Source organism: Prorops nasuta, unplaced genomic scaffold (assembly GCF_024137725.1).
Source record: "Prorops nasuta isolate Cenicafe-Biocafe unplaced genomic scaffold, Cenicafe_Pnas_1.2 PNAS00004, whole genome shotgun sequence".
Taxonomy (NCBI): domain Eukaryota; kingdom Metazoa; phylum Arthropoda; class Insecta; order Hymenoptera; family Bethylidae; genus Prorops; species Prorops nasuta.
Window position 1 is genome coordinate 10,989,687 of NW_027116801.1, and position 14,495 is coordinate 11,004,181.

The following is a 14,495-nucleotide window of genomic DNA, read 5'->3' on the forward strand; positions in this document are numbered from 1 at the left end:
TAATTTTTCACTATGCTTTGTTGAGTTTAATTCTTATTAAAAGTTGATCAAGACATACGAGAGGTCTGTTCTTTTTCGCTGCACTATCGAACTGGTGCAATTAGTTGAAATAAGACAAACATATATTTTCTCACTCTAACTCATTGCATTAGTGCAGCAATACAGCGAAAAAGAACAGACTTATTAATTTCATTCAGTTTGAAGTTGATTTTGAGGTTATGCCGGATAATTTGCTGTATAGGTTGGTAGATGGCGTCTCCAAATGTTTTATGTATTCACTTTCTAGTGAGAGAAGCTACGGAAGCTACTGTATTATAAGTTTTCAAATAGCATTTTCAGGTTATCAAGTATCTGACTGCATTCAACTTCGATGAGCACGAGTAAAGAAAGCAGCTTTGATTCGGTTGCTCGACGAGAGTTTATCTCGAGTGCGTAGTACACCTTGCCAAAAATATCTGCATCTGTCGGCAGATGCGCGAGAGAACCGGTTTCACAACTGGATATTATCCACCCTTTCAACGTACTGCTGATCTTCCTCAACTTGTTACAACACCCGATACGCGACTGGCGCCATTTAGAAAAATGACATAATCCGATCATCTTGGAAAATCACCATCATCAATACGAATCGAGAGCTCGCCACTTGCTAAAATACTACACGATTCTTATACGAATGCAACAATATCGTTCATTGTCGGCTGTCAATGACAGGACACAAATGATTGGTTATCTCACCACAAAGCGCCACTGTCTATGAAATTAGGACGCTAATCTGGCAAGAAAATAAAACGACTAGTCTAAGGGAAATATAGAATAGCGTCACGTACTTTTCGCTATTTCCCTCGATTACTTACAATAGAGATGAATAAACACAGATGCTTTACGCACGCATGTTCGGTTTGATTAGAAGAAAGAAACTGTTGAACGTGAGGAATAGTACGTTCCGCAGCAGTGGTAGTGACGTTTGCAGCAAGAGTTGAATTTCTTTGTTTACATTTACGTAACGTATGGCGAGGCGAAGTTTGGCCGATCAGCGTTCATCCTACATAAATAACCTAAGTGCCAGGAATTTTTCTAAAACCCTTTAGGACTCAATTTGACACGTTATAATATTATTGATAACGCATATGCATGTAATTTAGGATATTTGTCTTTTCGGGACATCGAACGTAGATGTTACGTCATCAAGCAAGATATACTCTAACCTAAAAAGTGAAAATTATCCATGATTGTTGAGATGCAACCGTAAAAAGTTTAACCGTGTTTAGGCTTTGCAGCGTCGGTGGCGGAGTTGATAAACCGGCAGCACCTTGGCACAAATTCCCAGCTAAAATTCAGTTCTCGCGGAGAACACGCTGTATGTACTATGTACTATTAGACGCGGAAGAAACTTGCCAGAATTTCGCAAGGGACTTCCCTAATTTTAGTTACCGCCCTGTGCGAACGTCCGTTCCCTGTTCAACATGCCAATTGTCTTGTTCGTCGAATGAGATATTATCAAATTTTCACATAAGCGAAAGAAGCTTTAATGCGATACATACGACATATTTTTCTTACCAGCATTAATTAACGAGAGTCAAAAAAGTTGCACGATTCGCCAGAAAATGGTCGGGAACGAATTCTTGACTATCCCAGCTGTCAGTCGTGTTTCTTAGTATCGCTAATCGTTTTTTTAAGATTACGGCTGACGTTCTATGCTCTATGTTTCGTAACAAAAAAATATAAAAACCCTTGTTTTATTACTGCAGCATTATGATATTTTACATATAAAGATCACAAAAGAAGCAAACATATAATTTGAAAATATGGAAAGTGCGAATTTATGGATTGATACATTCGATTGATTAGAAACTTTATAAGCGGGAGTTACGTGTATGCATTATGCACCTATTCAATTTTATTTTTCGTCACGCGAAAAGCCAATTACTCATCCCGAATCAGACATATTTACCGTACAATAATTTATTTTGATTTTTCTCGATAAAGCATTTACGAAGAAATTCGTAATTATCGAAAAGCTGTTTTATATAATTATCAGTAAACATTAAGCCAGCATTTATTTTGTTATTATCACACGTGTATAATAGATATTGAAACGATTGGAATGAATTCCATATCAAATTTGTAAGATATAGAATTGTAAGAGGAGAAGAGGAAGGAGGTGGATTGAACTTTGTGTGAAAAATGTGTTGATACGTGAATTCGCTGCACTGAAGAGTTCTCTTAGAAGTCTATTTCCGAGAGATCGTAAAACTTGCGTTCTCACAATTGTTCGCGCCGTCGTTTGGCTTCTCCTCCATTAATGGTCGCTCAGTATTGACCTTCATTCAAGGACAATGCACTACACCATCCATAACCTATAAACAGTCGGTCCAATTGTTTGATATGGAACTCATCTCACACCTATAGAAACAATTCTTTCTGATAAATAATAAGATGATATATGTGAATAAAAGTCGACACCGGTTTTTTTGTTCGTTGAAAAACGCGTTGTTTTCTAATTATTATTCCTGGATGTGATGGTCAGAGCGACAGTTAATTTCTATCTCGTGGCAGAGCTCCAATTCGTCGCCAATGATAGCTTAAATCTTATCAGTTGCCATATACGAAAGAATAAAAAAGGTTGAACGAAAAGTTTGTGCCAATGACACTGGCTGGAGGTCTGTCTAAATATCTACATCTGTATGTATATACTATTGTATTTCAGCACGAGTCGCGAAAGACAACAACGCTTCGTTCCAAGAAACAATAGTATGGCGATTGGTGTAACGCGAGATACTTCGAAGGTCGGATCTCGCTGGAATTCTGATTCTGCTGCGTGCTAGTCAAATTGCTATCGTTGAATACCATTTGATTCGCCAGAAATAGTCAGTAGTATTGTACGAAACACGGAGGTAACATTCTCGTCGTATAATTTCATCCGAGTTTACTTTCCTTATCTGTTTATGCGTGGTACACAAACAGAACGGAAAAAGTTATGGCATATTTACCAATTTCGAAGGCGATCATATTCGTTTTTTGTCAAATAATAATGATGTACGAGAAATTTAACGTCCAAAAGGTTGATGAGGATAACGTTGGGCCGTTCAATTAATATTATAATAAATTTATAACGTTGATCCGCTTTCGTAAGTAAAGCAGCAGGTGGCGTTGAGGTTAGGCGAAGATTTTTATAAAGAGAGGCCAATCGTTTTTAATCACGGCCTTGTTTTCACGACTCTTTTCTCGAGTCTGGGGACCCCGTGACCTCGTGAACCACATCAGAGAGACGTCATGCGTTTACCAAGGCATTTCCAGCGGGGATTACCCTGCAAATTAAACTACTACTACAGAATTAATTCTCCGCCATATTGGACACTGATGACGTGTGACCGTGTGAGGGAAGACCGTTCGTTCGGTTCCCGGCAGTCAGTGCTACATACATGTGGCTACATGTAGGCTTTGAAGGTTAGACAGATAAGAAGAATCACGACGACTATGCAAAAGCAATTAATTTCCTTTTTTACATTTATAGAAATTTTCACGTTGCACAAAGCCCGCATAACAACTCTGAATAAACATGTCACATTTCATGAAACATGGGAATGGCGATATGGGGCACACACGAGAGAGGCTTTTAAGGCGACCTTGAGTGGATATCTTGTTTCTTTTAGGAGGGTGCGTTCCGCTCATTGCCTATTGGCTTTCCGGCAGGTAATCTCCTTAAGAACTTAGCAATGAACAAACTCATCGACTCTGCCATAAAATCTAAAGGATCCTCTTGAAAAAAATGACAATTATAAATTACATAATTTCTATAATTGTGTCTCATACAAGATAATAAACGATTCATATTTGATTTCCTATAAATTTGAATCTTTATTTAACATATTTATGCACAAGTCTAATAATTGTCAGGACTAGAAGCGACTGTCTGCTTTTCTTACACGTTCAAATTTAAAGGCTAGCAGGTATGGTACTATCGCAATGCAAACTCAAGCACCTTTTTCCGCCATTGTCTACGTCTCAGACTGAAAGACTTTAAGACTCGTCCGATAGAAAAGATTCTCTCATTAGAATCCCGCTGATTCATTCTTCAACTACGTGATGCATATTATAACCGCAATCTTTTTCAATCTCACCTCACCCCCCTCTCTCTCTCTCTCTCTCTTTCAATGCCATAGAGTACTCTTCAAATATTCGATTCCTTTCAAAAATTTCTGCAAAATTTCGGTCTCCTATTCTTTGTCCTATTCGAGCGATTCTGTCAATTTCCTTGTTTTTCTTTGTATTATCGAATTTTATTAACACAGCTCTATTTTTAGCTCCGTTTCTGCTAAGAAGAGCGCGAGGCACGAAGAACTGGAATTTCAAGAGTTTTTTTTCGAAAAAGCGATTCCGTTGAGTTTGCGCATAATAATAGATGATGAAGGAAAAACTGTCAACGTTTTGGTTCAATGTCGAGGAGGAGAACCGCAGTCATTGTCAATTGATGTTTCACTAACGCAGTAGGATTGCGGCAAAAGAACGCATCGAGTTCTGAACTTTAGTCATAGAGCTTTCTAGGAAACCAATAACTCGGATAAGCAAATATAATTTTTTTTCTTTTCATGTTTCTTATTTATACTTTTTTACAGGCTTTGTACTTTGGGACAGAAGAATCTCGTTAAGTATTGATGAATAAATATAATTAAAAAAAAGATAAACGGAAAGAAAAAATCAGCTAGCTTTGTTTGAGGATAAAACATACATTATTTCATGGGTCACGCTTGGTAACCACGGAATTCCGCTGGAAATTCCTTTCTACCCTTCGCTGAGAAACTCACTGAATTTTCCCTGTAAGTATATGAACACAAAATAACTTCAAAAACGTTTACCATTTATTTCTCGTTTGCAGACTGAAATTTAACTTAATCTACTTACTCGTATCTCTACTTCAGCAGGCTTTCCTTAATCAACTTAGCTCAGAGGCCTATTACACCGTTTAGTTGAATAATATGTTGCGCGCTTTGACGCATAATCCTCATTGCACTTTGTCACTGCGCGAACAATCAAGCGACACGATCAATATACTTTAAACAAAATGTGGAATTCTCGGAAAAATCTAGAAAGAGATTCCAATCATAAATATTATTGTTGAGCTACCCTCGCCAACAAAGAGAGGTGTAATGGAAATTTAATATCAAACCGTTCAGTTTGTTTGGGACTGATAAGATGCGAATCTAAAGAAGATTAAAAGTCAGTTATCTTGTGTATATAGTTATTTAATACGTCACTGAAAAGAACACGCGAAGATGAAGAAATTCAGCGACGTTCTTATTTGTTAGACTTTAATTCGGATAAATTCAGAATTTTGTTACTCTATATAGCAAAAATGTTTCAACGTATATTAAGTGGTAGAACAAACATTTCTAGCTTTTGCACAATGTAGTTTCTTGCGTGAATGTTTACACGCGGGGGACCTGTACGATCAATGATGTTTTAACATTAAAACGAAAAAAGGGGGAAGGTTCCGAGGAAGAATAAATAGCAAATTAAGCCTTAGTGAGCTAACGCGTAAGGTATGCCTACGGTGTAATAACTAGTACTTTATATGTATAATACAGTTAAGACGAGAAATATTAGGCCAAGATTAGGTCAAGATTGAATGACAAAATGAAGCAAGCTGCTCATGCTGGATTTATCTTGACCCACCTCAATTCCGTCTTCGAAACGAGGAAACCTTTTTACCTCGAGCTATTTCAAGCTTGTCGGCTTTCACTTTTAATCTTCATCTATATAGTTTTCCTAAACTCGACGAAAAATCATATACTACATATAGATATGCAAATGTCATTTTGCTTGTGTAATTTACAGATATTGCTTCAAATTTGCTCCTCTCCCTCTGGCTCTTTATTCCTTTTAACGAGGCACGTACGATTTAAGTCGACAATAACTTTCATTCTTATCCGTGTATTGCATAATAATTATTATCAATTCGTATCGCGATAGTGTTACGCTAACTTTTGCATAATGCAATGTAAAAGACTTCGTTCTGTCATTTAATAATGGCACAGGTATATTACAGAGATTTACCGGTAAAAGCTGACCATTGTACAGTCTTTTTAAGTTTCGTGCAAGGAAACAAATTGTGCAATTGTAATTCACTTGCGTAAAGTAAAATTCATATGCTTCGGTACCTGGGATCTTGCGTTATTAAATGCTATTCGCTAGATCCACTTATTACTATTTGTTATTATCCTAGTCTATCTGGCGGTGGAAGATTAAATTAACAGAAATAGCAAAAAATTATTCTTTCTTTATTTAAGCAGTACTAATCTCGTTTCAGAGTGATCTTATCGAAATCGTCCTGAATTATTGTCAACTCGTAGGAAAGCACGAGACGCAGATTGATTTAAATGGAGCAGCGGGCTGTATTATTGTGATGCTGAGACAACGGAAGGTTCGTCAAGCATGGAATACTATATCAGAGGCGAGGTAAAACTGTGAATATAACCCAGTTCTCCTCTTGCCGATCGAAGATTTTTTTCCAGCCAATCGGCTTGGTAATTCTTGCAGAATTGTTCGCTCAAGCTCTTCGAGTAACTGCGGCGTATATCAAACGAATAACATTGTATTATAACTACTAATTACTCCAAATTGTTCGAGGAATTATCGTTAATCGCAAAAACATCTGCACACGAACAAGTAATTTCTTATCAATTATTTTCAGAAATTGGATGAATTGATTTTAATTAACAGTTTGATAATAGATTTATTGAAATTAAAATAGTTGATAAGATCTGAAATACAACGAGACAGATATGAGATAAATTATACCAGTGGAGTTTATACAGGATTAATTAAAGAAGGAGAGGCTCATAAATTAAGAGTAGGGTGCGACTGTTGTGTGTCTGGGAATCGTTGACCGTGTGGTTGGTGGAAAAGATTCTTCCTGATGTTCCCACCTTTGCACGTAATGATCTAGACGGTGATAGGAAGTCTCTGCCCTTGAACCTTCGACCACGATGAGGTCACTCGACAGCCAGAATCATCGGATACCTGCTCAAAGAAAAAACTTTACAGCTGTCGTCCAATTACTCAACTTTTTCATTTGAATTAATAAATGACAAAAGTGACGTGCGTTAAATCGATTTTCTATCAAACCTAACGATTGTGTATCATTCAAAGAATCAAGAAAAAAAAAAATCGAAGAAGTTTGGGATAAAAATTGTCGAATGATAAATTCATTATAGCTAAGGGAATGTAATTGTCCAGTTTTTTTTTATAGAAATTACCATTATTGACTTAATCGAGGGTTCAGTGATTGTTTCGTATCGCTGATAGCTTTATTTATAAGTCAAGCATGAATAATCCTCCGAAACTGGTACGCTTTATTAAAGTTTCACATGTCACTTACGTCATTGCCACTACTCCTTTCACTCCTTTTACACGGGGCAAAAGCCGAATTACAATTCGCTTTATCGTTCAACATATCGCGACACCAGGCCCTCGAGAATCACGTGAAATTTTTAATCATTTTCTTATTAGTCACGTTGCGACAAAAAATTTCTTAGCTTGTTTAAAAATGTTTAGCTTTGTTTCTGAAAAATAATTTTAAGCGAGAAAATGATCGATTAAGGACATAAGAAAGAGGAAGAAAGTACAAGCAGCTGGTGTACCTTGCTATATACGCATAAGATTTGTTAAATTTCTGCGGAAGTTTAACTGCCTCGTTGCGCGATACTGATCGATACTGCTAACAGTCGAGACAGAAATGACGAAAATTCCGTAATTTTCAGATAACAACGACGCTTCGGATGATTCGTTCAAGGAAAAAAAAGAGGAAAGTATGTGTGACAGAGTTTATAATATTCACGACAGTCTGCTTTATATCCGCGACTATTCGATTCAAGGTCGAATATTCCATAAAAAGCAACGACTACCGTGCACGAAAACCCAATTCAATGGACGATATTGATCTTTTTCCGGAAAACGCTAAGGGGCAAAGATAATTTGTTCAAATACTCATAAATGCAAAGTGTCGAGTGTTTGGGTGACGTCATTACTTTTTAAGATATGCTATCGAAGAAAACATACTATTAATCAAAGAGTCTCATGAACCTTAATTTTACAGCTATATTCTTAAAGAGATGAAGATGGAAGATGCAAATATTTGATAAGCTAACAGAAGCACTTTGGCAGAAAAAAATTATTTAGTGCATGCAGCATCCATCTCAAAGATTTATGGTAACAACCTCAAGGCTGTGCATGCTGAAATTTTGCACAGTTACAGTGTAACGGTTTTATAATGCTCAAGCTGATCTAAAAAAAGTATTGAAATAAGGCTCGAAAAAACTCAACCAAGCCTGCGGTCAAATGAATCGAGCAAATGGTCAGTTATTTATTTTGAAAATCAAAGCAATCTTGTTTTTTTTTTTTTGAGCAGAATAGGAAAAGATGAGAATGCTGTTATTCTTAAATGGTTTTAATCGATAATAGATTAAATTATAATAAACTGAATGCTTCCTCTTGTAAACTAGAGTTAATGATCATGAAACACTATTGGAAAATTTGCAGTTTATATTATAAAGTTTGTAGCAAACCAACTAGGTATAATCTTTATCGATTCGCGTAAACAAAGTAGCGTGTGGTTTATCATAGCTTCAAAACGAAATTGACTATTACAGTGGACTGTATAACTATGAACAGTTTGCAAACATTGTATTACTCATGTATCCATACCACAACAGGTTAACAATATTGATAAACTTTTGCAAGAGGTGTCAAGACACAAAACATTATAATTTGAGTGTTTATAATTAAAATGATTTACAGCTCTATACGATTGATGGGGGAAATTCAAGAATGAAGTACAATTTTCATGAGAGATGACAATAGCGAAAACAGAAGAATCAAAACTGAATAGGCTCGTATATGCAGTTTGGCTTGCTATCGATTATTATGGCTCATTATGAGAGGCTTCGCTTCATGCTGCGTCAGGCTTCAAGAGCGTGAAATATATCGAATAGCAGTCAAACGAATTTGTGTTGTGAAAAGCAACTGCACGAGAAAACATAAGCTAAATCCATACTCTTCTCTAAGTATTCTTCATATGGCATTCACTTTCTAGCGTTTGACTTGTTTTATTTATCCGTCGTGTTTACATTGAGCACTTCGACCGGCACTTCCGTGCTTGGGATCGCATTCCCGAATCCTCTGGTCTTAAAATAAATGACGTCGTTACACGATCTTGAACTCTAATCTGTTGAATCGTTGCTTAGGTATAGTTTCAGTGTTTGTTTATAAACAGTTAGCGAGGTAAACGCTCAAAAATAGAGACTGCTGCCAGGGTATAGCAGAGTAAGCAGCTGCTCATTCGTTTATCAAAAGCAAAGAATGGCCATTGTGCTCACACGCCATACACACACACACCTACGTGAGAAATTAATGGATCATGTAGCCAATCTTGAAAGTTGCAGCAAACTTTCCATAACGTGCGATGAATTAGAAAAGAAAATCTACAGGGAGAAATAGTAAGCACGAATTATTAAAATAAAGAAATGGACCAAACCAAATAAGTTCCAAAGTTTATTAAAATAAGAAAAAATAAATATTCAAATTCTAAGTTTAAAATATTATCTTTCACACACTGTGTACTCTTGAATCGTGTACCACTCTGTGCAAAGTACCGTGTGGCGTACAGACTTGGGCATTATCATTGCATAACGGACAGCCAGTATTAGTATTAGCCTTGAATAAATTTACGCGAAAGGATATTGCCGGGAAGCATTGAAAAAGGACGCAGCCTTTGGATTATCATTTCAAATTTTTGTCACACATGTCCATGAGGAAAATCCGGAAGGGATTTTCGAATTGACGAATAATTGTGTTTTGTCGATAAACAGGATATATTTTTTGTATATCAAATTCAAGGAAATGAGATGTGATTGAGAATGACACGGTGCTTCCATGGAAATAAGTGGTTCAGTTACATTGGAACAAACATTGGAAAACTGTCGCTTCGATGATGCTTTACACTCGTTAGTTCCTGTGCTACTCCTGCGTTCATTGACATACGCATGCTATATACGCGGAATAACATTATCAATAAACATGCATATACTGATGATGCACATATATACATAGCATTTATACGTCCCAGCTCTTCAGCAACGTTTTACTGAACAAATCACTAATCAATATTTTTGCAGCTCCATCAGACTATTAAGTTATATTCAGAATATTATACAATTTATTCATTTATTCAGATTTATGGATTTATTTGGAGATAAATGGAATACGTAAACATTTTATGTTGAAATACATTTTAAATGCACTTGATAAGACTTGCAGTTTGAACCTGACATTAACCGATGTACTTTCTCGAACAAGCGTAAATGCATGGTTTCATATTAATCTGCAAAGAATTTGTGTGGTAACTCGGAATACTTAGCGATTTTTAGAACTCTGATTTCATTTGATTTTGCGTATTTGTAATATTTAAAATGCTACTACTTCGTACATGCACTATGAGGTTCCGCCTGCCTTGATTTACCGATATCAATATTATTGATACGATAGTTCATTAAAGGGCATATTAGCGACATAATAAAAGACTAAATATAGCTTTGCTGGTACTCCAGTCCCGATGACGAATCTTGAAATTTATAAATCTGTATGAACCACATATTTTCTGAGATTACGTAATCGCAATATTGGACTTGGATAGTACACGAGAAATACCTCTCAAGAGAGATTCTAATAACTTGGCATCATGGATCCACTTGAAATATTCGAATGTGCAGAACTTTGGAACATAATACTTTCAAATTAATTATGTGGTTGTGTAAACCATTGTTTTGATAATAGATAGTATTCTGTTAATCAAGCCAATCTCCACGCATCTTTGCTACTCGGGGTCTGATAATATTATATGAACAAAAAATGTTTCTTTCTTACCTTTAACGTCTTCTGCCTCCTTTTTTCTGACCCTTTTTTTTGCCTCTTGCATTTCGATTTCTCCTCTTTTCCAGTTCCATTCGAGCCTTCAAAATCTGCTCTGGCCTCTTTATTTCAGACTTCGCTTTGACCTTCTCCTTCAACTTTTTATTGTGACGAGCCCAGTGAGTATGTGGTTCAGTTCGTACTAAAATATACAAAAGATACATCTGATTAATTTTCAGTATTTTTCTTGCATTTTAATTTTAACCGTTTCGTATCTATTCGTATGAAAGAAAAATGTATTGCGTTGCAAACTATTCTTGCGTTTATAGGACACGCGACGCGATCTTGTAATTCGATGCAATGCGTAATCAGCCACGTCTCTCTGACATGCTGTAGTTAGTAAATATACAAAGATAATATCTTAAGTTAAATTGATGTCGAGAAGATAATATATTTTTTATAATGAAATGATAGTACGGTTATCTCTTTATGTTGAACAAAAGAAGGTCATAATAAAACAATGGCGAACTCTGTTAATTTATACCGCAATAAAAGAAACAATCTTACTACGCCATGAAAATGTTTCATAATACATTTTGTGTTCCACTATTGCATTGCTTACTAAGGTAAAACATTTTCGGGGAATATTAATAACGACTTTTACCCCTTCATTTCCTGCACGATAAATTCAATGTCCCTATGTGCCGGAAGTGTTGCAGACTTGATTATTGTATCATTGGACCATTCTTTATTCGACATAAAAGTTATTAATCCACTTACATTTTTGCAAATGCTGTGGCTCCTCGTCGCTGTCATCGTCATTCACAGCATCAATTTTACTCTTCTCTTTCCATTGTGCATATCGATTAGATTTGTAAGTTGCTGGTATCCATACACCGGATTCGGTACGAATTTTTCCAGCCTTTGGATCCTATATAAACATTTAATTGCTTTTATTAACAACGGTGAAAATAGGTATTTTTTAAGTTGTGGGAACTACAGCTGATGAACTTACGTTATTTATCGTAACCATTTTCTTCTTTTTTCTATCCCATTTTTTTAATTGAGTCTGTAACCTTCTAGAATCTTCACTATCTGCTGTCAAGTCCATTTGTGCTTTTTCTGCTTCGGTAGCAAATGTGTTTACAGCTAAACTGTATTGGTCAAAATAATATGAAACATAAGATAAAAACATAATGCTAGTAATATTTTGTAATAAAGTTATTCTTACCCATCTTCTGTGTGTTTATCAGGAGCACAATATGGAATATAAAACTCATCATCTTTAATTTGTCTCTTCTTCTTTGACTTTTTGTATAGATCCTCTATTTTCCGTTTTTTTGGCATTACAACTTGACTGAAAGTTTCGTTTATTTCATCGGTGGTACTCGATGGGAGAGTTGATTTTACCGAAGAAGATTCGTTTGCATTGCTTTTTAATTTATTACACAATTCTTCTCTTTTCCGTTTGAAATTTAAAATATTTTCTTTATGAAAACTTCTCTTTTCTTTCATTACTTGGTAATCTGCCGAAGATGCATTTACTCCAATTTCAAATATTGTCTGTAAACAAAAAAGTCAAAGTATTCAATATACTATATCTCATTTTTGCCAATTGAATAGTTGTAAAATATTAGCTCTTACTCCTTGAGGTCTGTAATTTTTCATTCTCGCTAGTAAGTCTGTAACGTCTGATTGAATGTTCGAGTACCCAGAAATCACTCCAGCTTCATTAATTTGTAATTCTTTAATTCGTTTAACACTTTCCGATGATGCACCAGGTCTTGATCTAATATATTGCTGATATGCATTATTGCAAACTTGCTCCATATTTACAAGATCTGTAGAACCATTGTGCCAATTTATTAATTCTACTAATTCCTCTTCTACCATTGATAATGGTAGCTTTCCTATTTCACCATTTGCGTTACTACCACCAGAAGGTGGAACAATTTGAATTGGGCGTCCCAAGAAAAGATGCAAGTCTAATAGATAAGGATATTCATCAGCAGATACAATATTGAAAGCTGTTCCCGTTCGACCAGCACGAGCGCATCTTCCTACGAAAGAATAGATATATAAGCAATGTGTTTTGGAAGAAAATTGTAGTACAGTCTTAAATATACCAACCAACTCTATGTACAAACAATTTACATTTTGCAGGAAAATGAAAATTTATTACATAATCCAAATGTGGAATATCTATACCACGAGCCGCAACGTCTGTAACAACCAAAACCCTGGCTTTTCCATTTTGGAATTTTGCTGTATTTATTTTTCTAGCAGAAGCATCCAAATTTGAATAAATAAATGTATTGCTTATTCCTGCCTTATCTAATATCTAAAACATGAAAACATATTTAATGTTTATATATACAGCTTATTATGTTTTGTACAGTCGATTTACCTGATGAATATATTCAACATGATGCATAGTTGCAGCAAACACCACTGTCGATGCATCTGATTTTATAATGTTTTTTAATAAACATAATAATACCGCCAGTTTTTCTTCTGCTCTGCAGGTAATAAAGGAAAGAGTTAACTCCTCAGGTAATTTACTTTCAACATCCAAACGTACTAATACAGGGTCTGTCAAGCCAGCTTTTGCAAACTCAACTAAAATTTTTGGCAGTGTTGCAGAAAATAGCAGCGTCTTTCTTGTTTCTGGCAATCTGTTTGCTATTTCATGAATTTGTTCCCCAAAACCCATTTCAAATAATCTAAAAGCAAAATAAATTACTTGTAACATTTAATTAGATTATGTTTAACAAAAAATGTAAATATAAACTTACCTATCAGCCTCATCAAAAACAACATACTCTACATTATTTAATTTTAAATCCATCTCCACACAGATATGCAAAAGTCTTCCTGGAGTTGCAACAATAATATCTGGATTTCCATGCATAATACTAAATTGATTGTCCATACTGTCACCTCCCAAAATTACAGCAGCTTTCAGTTCAGTAAATTTTCCCATCTCTTTAATAAATTTCAATGTCTGCAATGCTAACTCTCTAGTAGGTGAAAGAATCAATGCACGTACCCCAGTCTTAGCTTGTCTAGTTTTCAACTTTTCAAATAGTGGGACTAAAAAACAAGCAGTTTTTCCACTACCAGTCCGGGCCATAGCCACTACATCTCGGCCTTCTAATGCTAATGGTATTGTCTATTAATTTAACAAGAAAATTATTACCTGTTGTTAACTATTATAATCATTATTTCTCTCATATCTACATAACCTTTCTACCTTTCTCTGAATAGGAGTTGGAATTTTATATCCTCGTTTCAATATCCCTTTAAGTACTGGGTAACTAAGCCCCATCGCTTGAAATCCACCGGATTTCTTTGATGATCGCATATTTCCACCCATCAGAGCAACTTTTTACAAACAAATCGCCGTAAAGAAAAAGCTTTACTGTGCGTGCAATAAGCATGTAATCACATGTATCACGTTTTCTCCTCCCATTCAGGCTGATACAGGCTTCGACACTCGGCGGCGCTGCTTTGAGTATTTACCGATATTTGGTAAAAGACATTATCAACATCGTTCCAAATTTTCTGATCATATTTCTAATAATAACGAT

General features: G+C 35.6%; 1 protein-coding gene and 1 long non-coding RNA gene across 4 annotated transcripts; one reads left to right on the forward strand and one right to left on the reverse strand.

Annotated features, from left to right (window-relative positions):
• Positions 1–1,778: 1,778 nt before the first annotated feature.
• LOC136772763 (uncharacterized) lies at positions 1,779–5,049 on the forward strand. 2 transcript variants are annotated; one of them, XR_010822514.1, is made up of 4 exons: positions 1,779–3,447; positions 3,515–3,693; positions 4,305–4,817; positions 4,920–5,049. It is a non-coding gene; the product is annotated as an uncharacterized lncRNA (long non-coding RNA). The 2 variants fall into 2 exon arrangements; XR_010822513.1 differs by having other exon boundaries at positions 4,877–5,011.
• A 1,262-nt stretch (positions 5,050–6,311) lies between these two features.
• Positions 6,312–14,466, reverse strand: LOC136772762 (ATP-dependent RNA helicase DDX54). 2 transcript variants are annotated; one of them, XM_066725888.1, is made up of 10 exons: positions 14,159–14,466; positions 13,701–14,077; positions 13,313–13,628; positions 13,036–13,246; positions 12,550–12,965; positions 12,137–12,468; positions 11,921–12,059; positions 11,686–11,836; positions 10,921–11,107; positions 6,312–7,020 (listed from the first exon to the last, which is right to left on the reverse strand). In XM_066725888.1, exons 1-9 carry the CDS (start codon positions 14,279–14,281, stop codon positions 10,923–10,925), a joined length of 2,250 nt encoding a protein of 749 aa, XP_066581985.1. In that variant the 5' UTR covers positions 14,282–14,466; the 3' UTR covers positions 6,312–7,020; positions 10,921–10,922. The 2 variants fall into 2 exon arrangements, with proteins under 2 accessions (XP_066581985.1, XP_066581987.1); XM_066725890.1 differs by lacking the exon at positions 14,159–14,466 and having other exon boundaries at positions 13,701–13,890; positions 13,955–14,067.
• Positions 14,467–14,495: the final 29 nt, after the last annotated feature.

Excerpts from the sequence above, each read along its gene's own strand:
- LOC136772762 (XM_066725888.1), bottom strand. The coding sequence starts at position 14,281 with ATGGGTGGAAATATGCGATCATCAAAGAAATCCGGTGGATTTCAAGCG. Across the intron at positions 13,629-13,700 it reads GTTTTTGATGAGGCTGATAG|ATTATTTGAAATGGGTTTTG; the intron begins GTAAGTTTATAT and ends TTTTGCTTTTAG. Across the intron at positions 11,108-11,685 it reads GCCACAGCATTTGCAAAAAT|TACGAACTGAACCACATACT; the intron begins GTAAGTGGATTA and ends TGTATATTTTAG.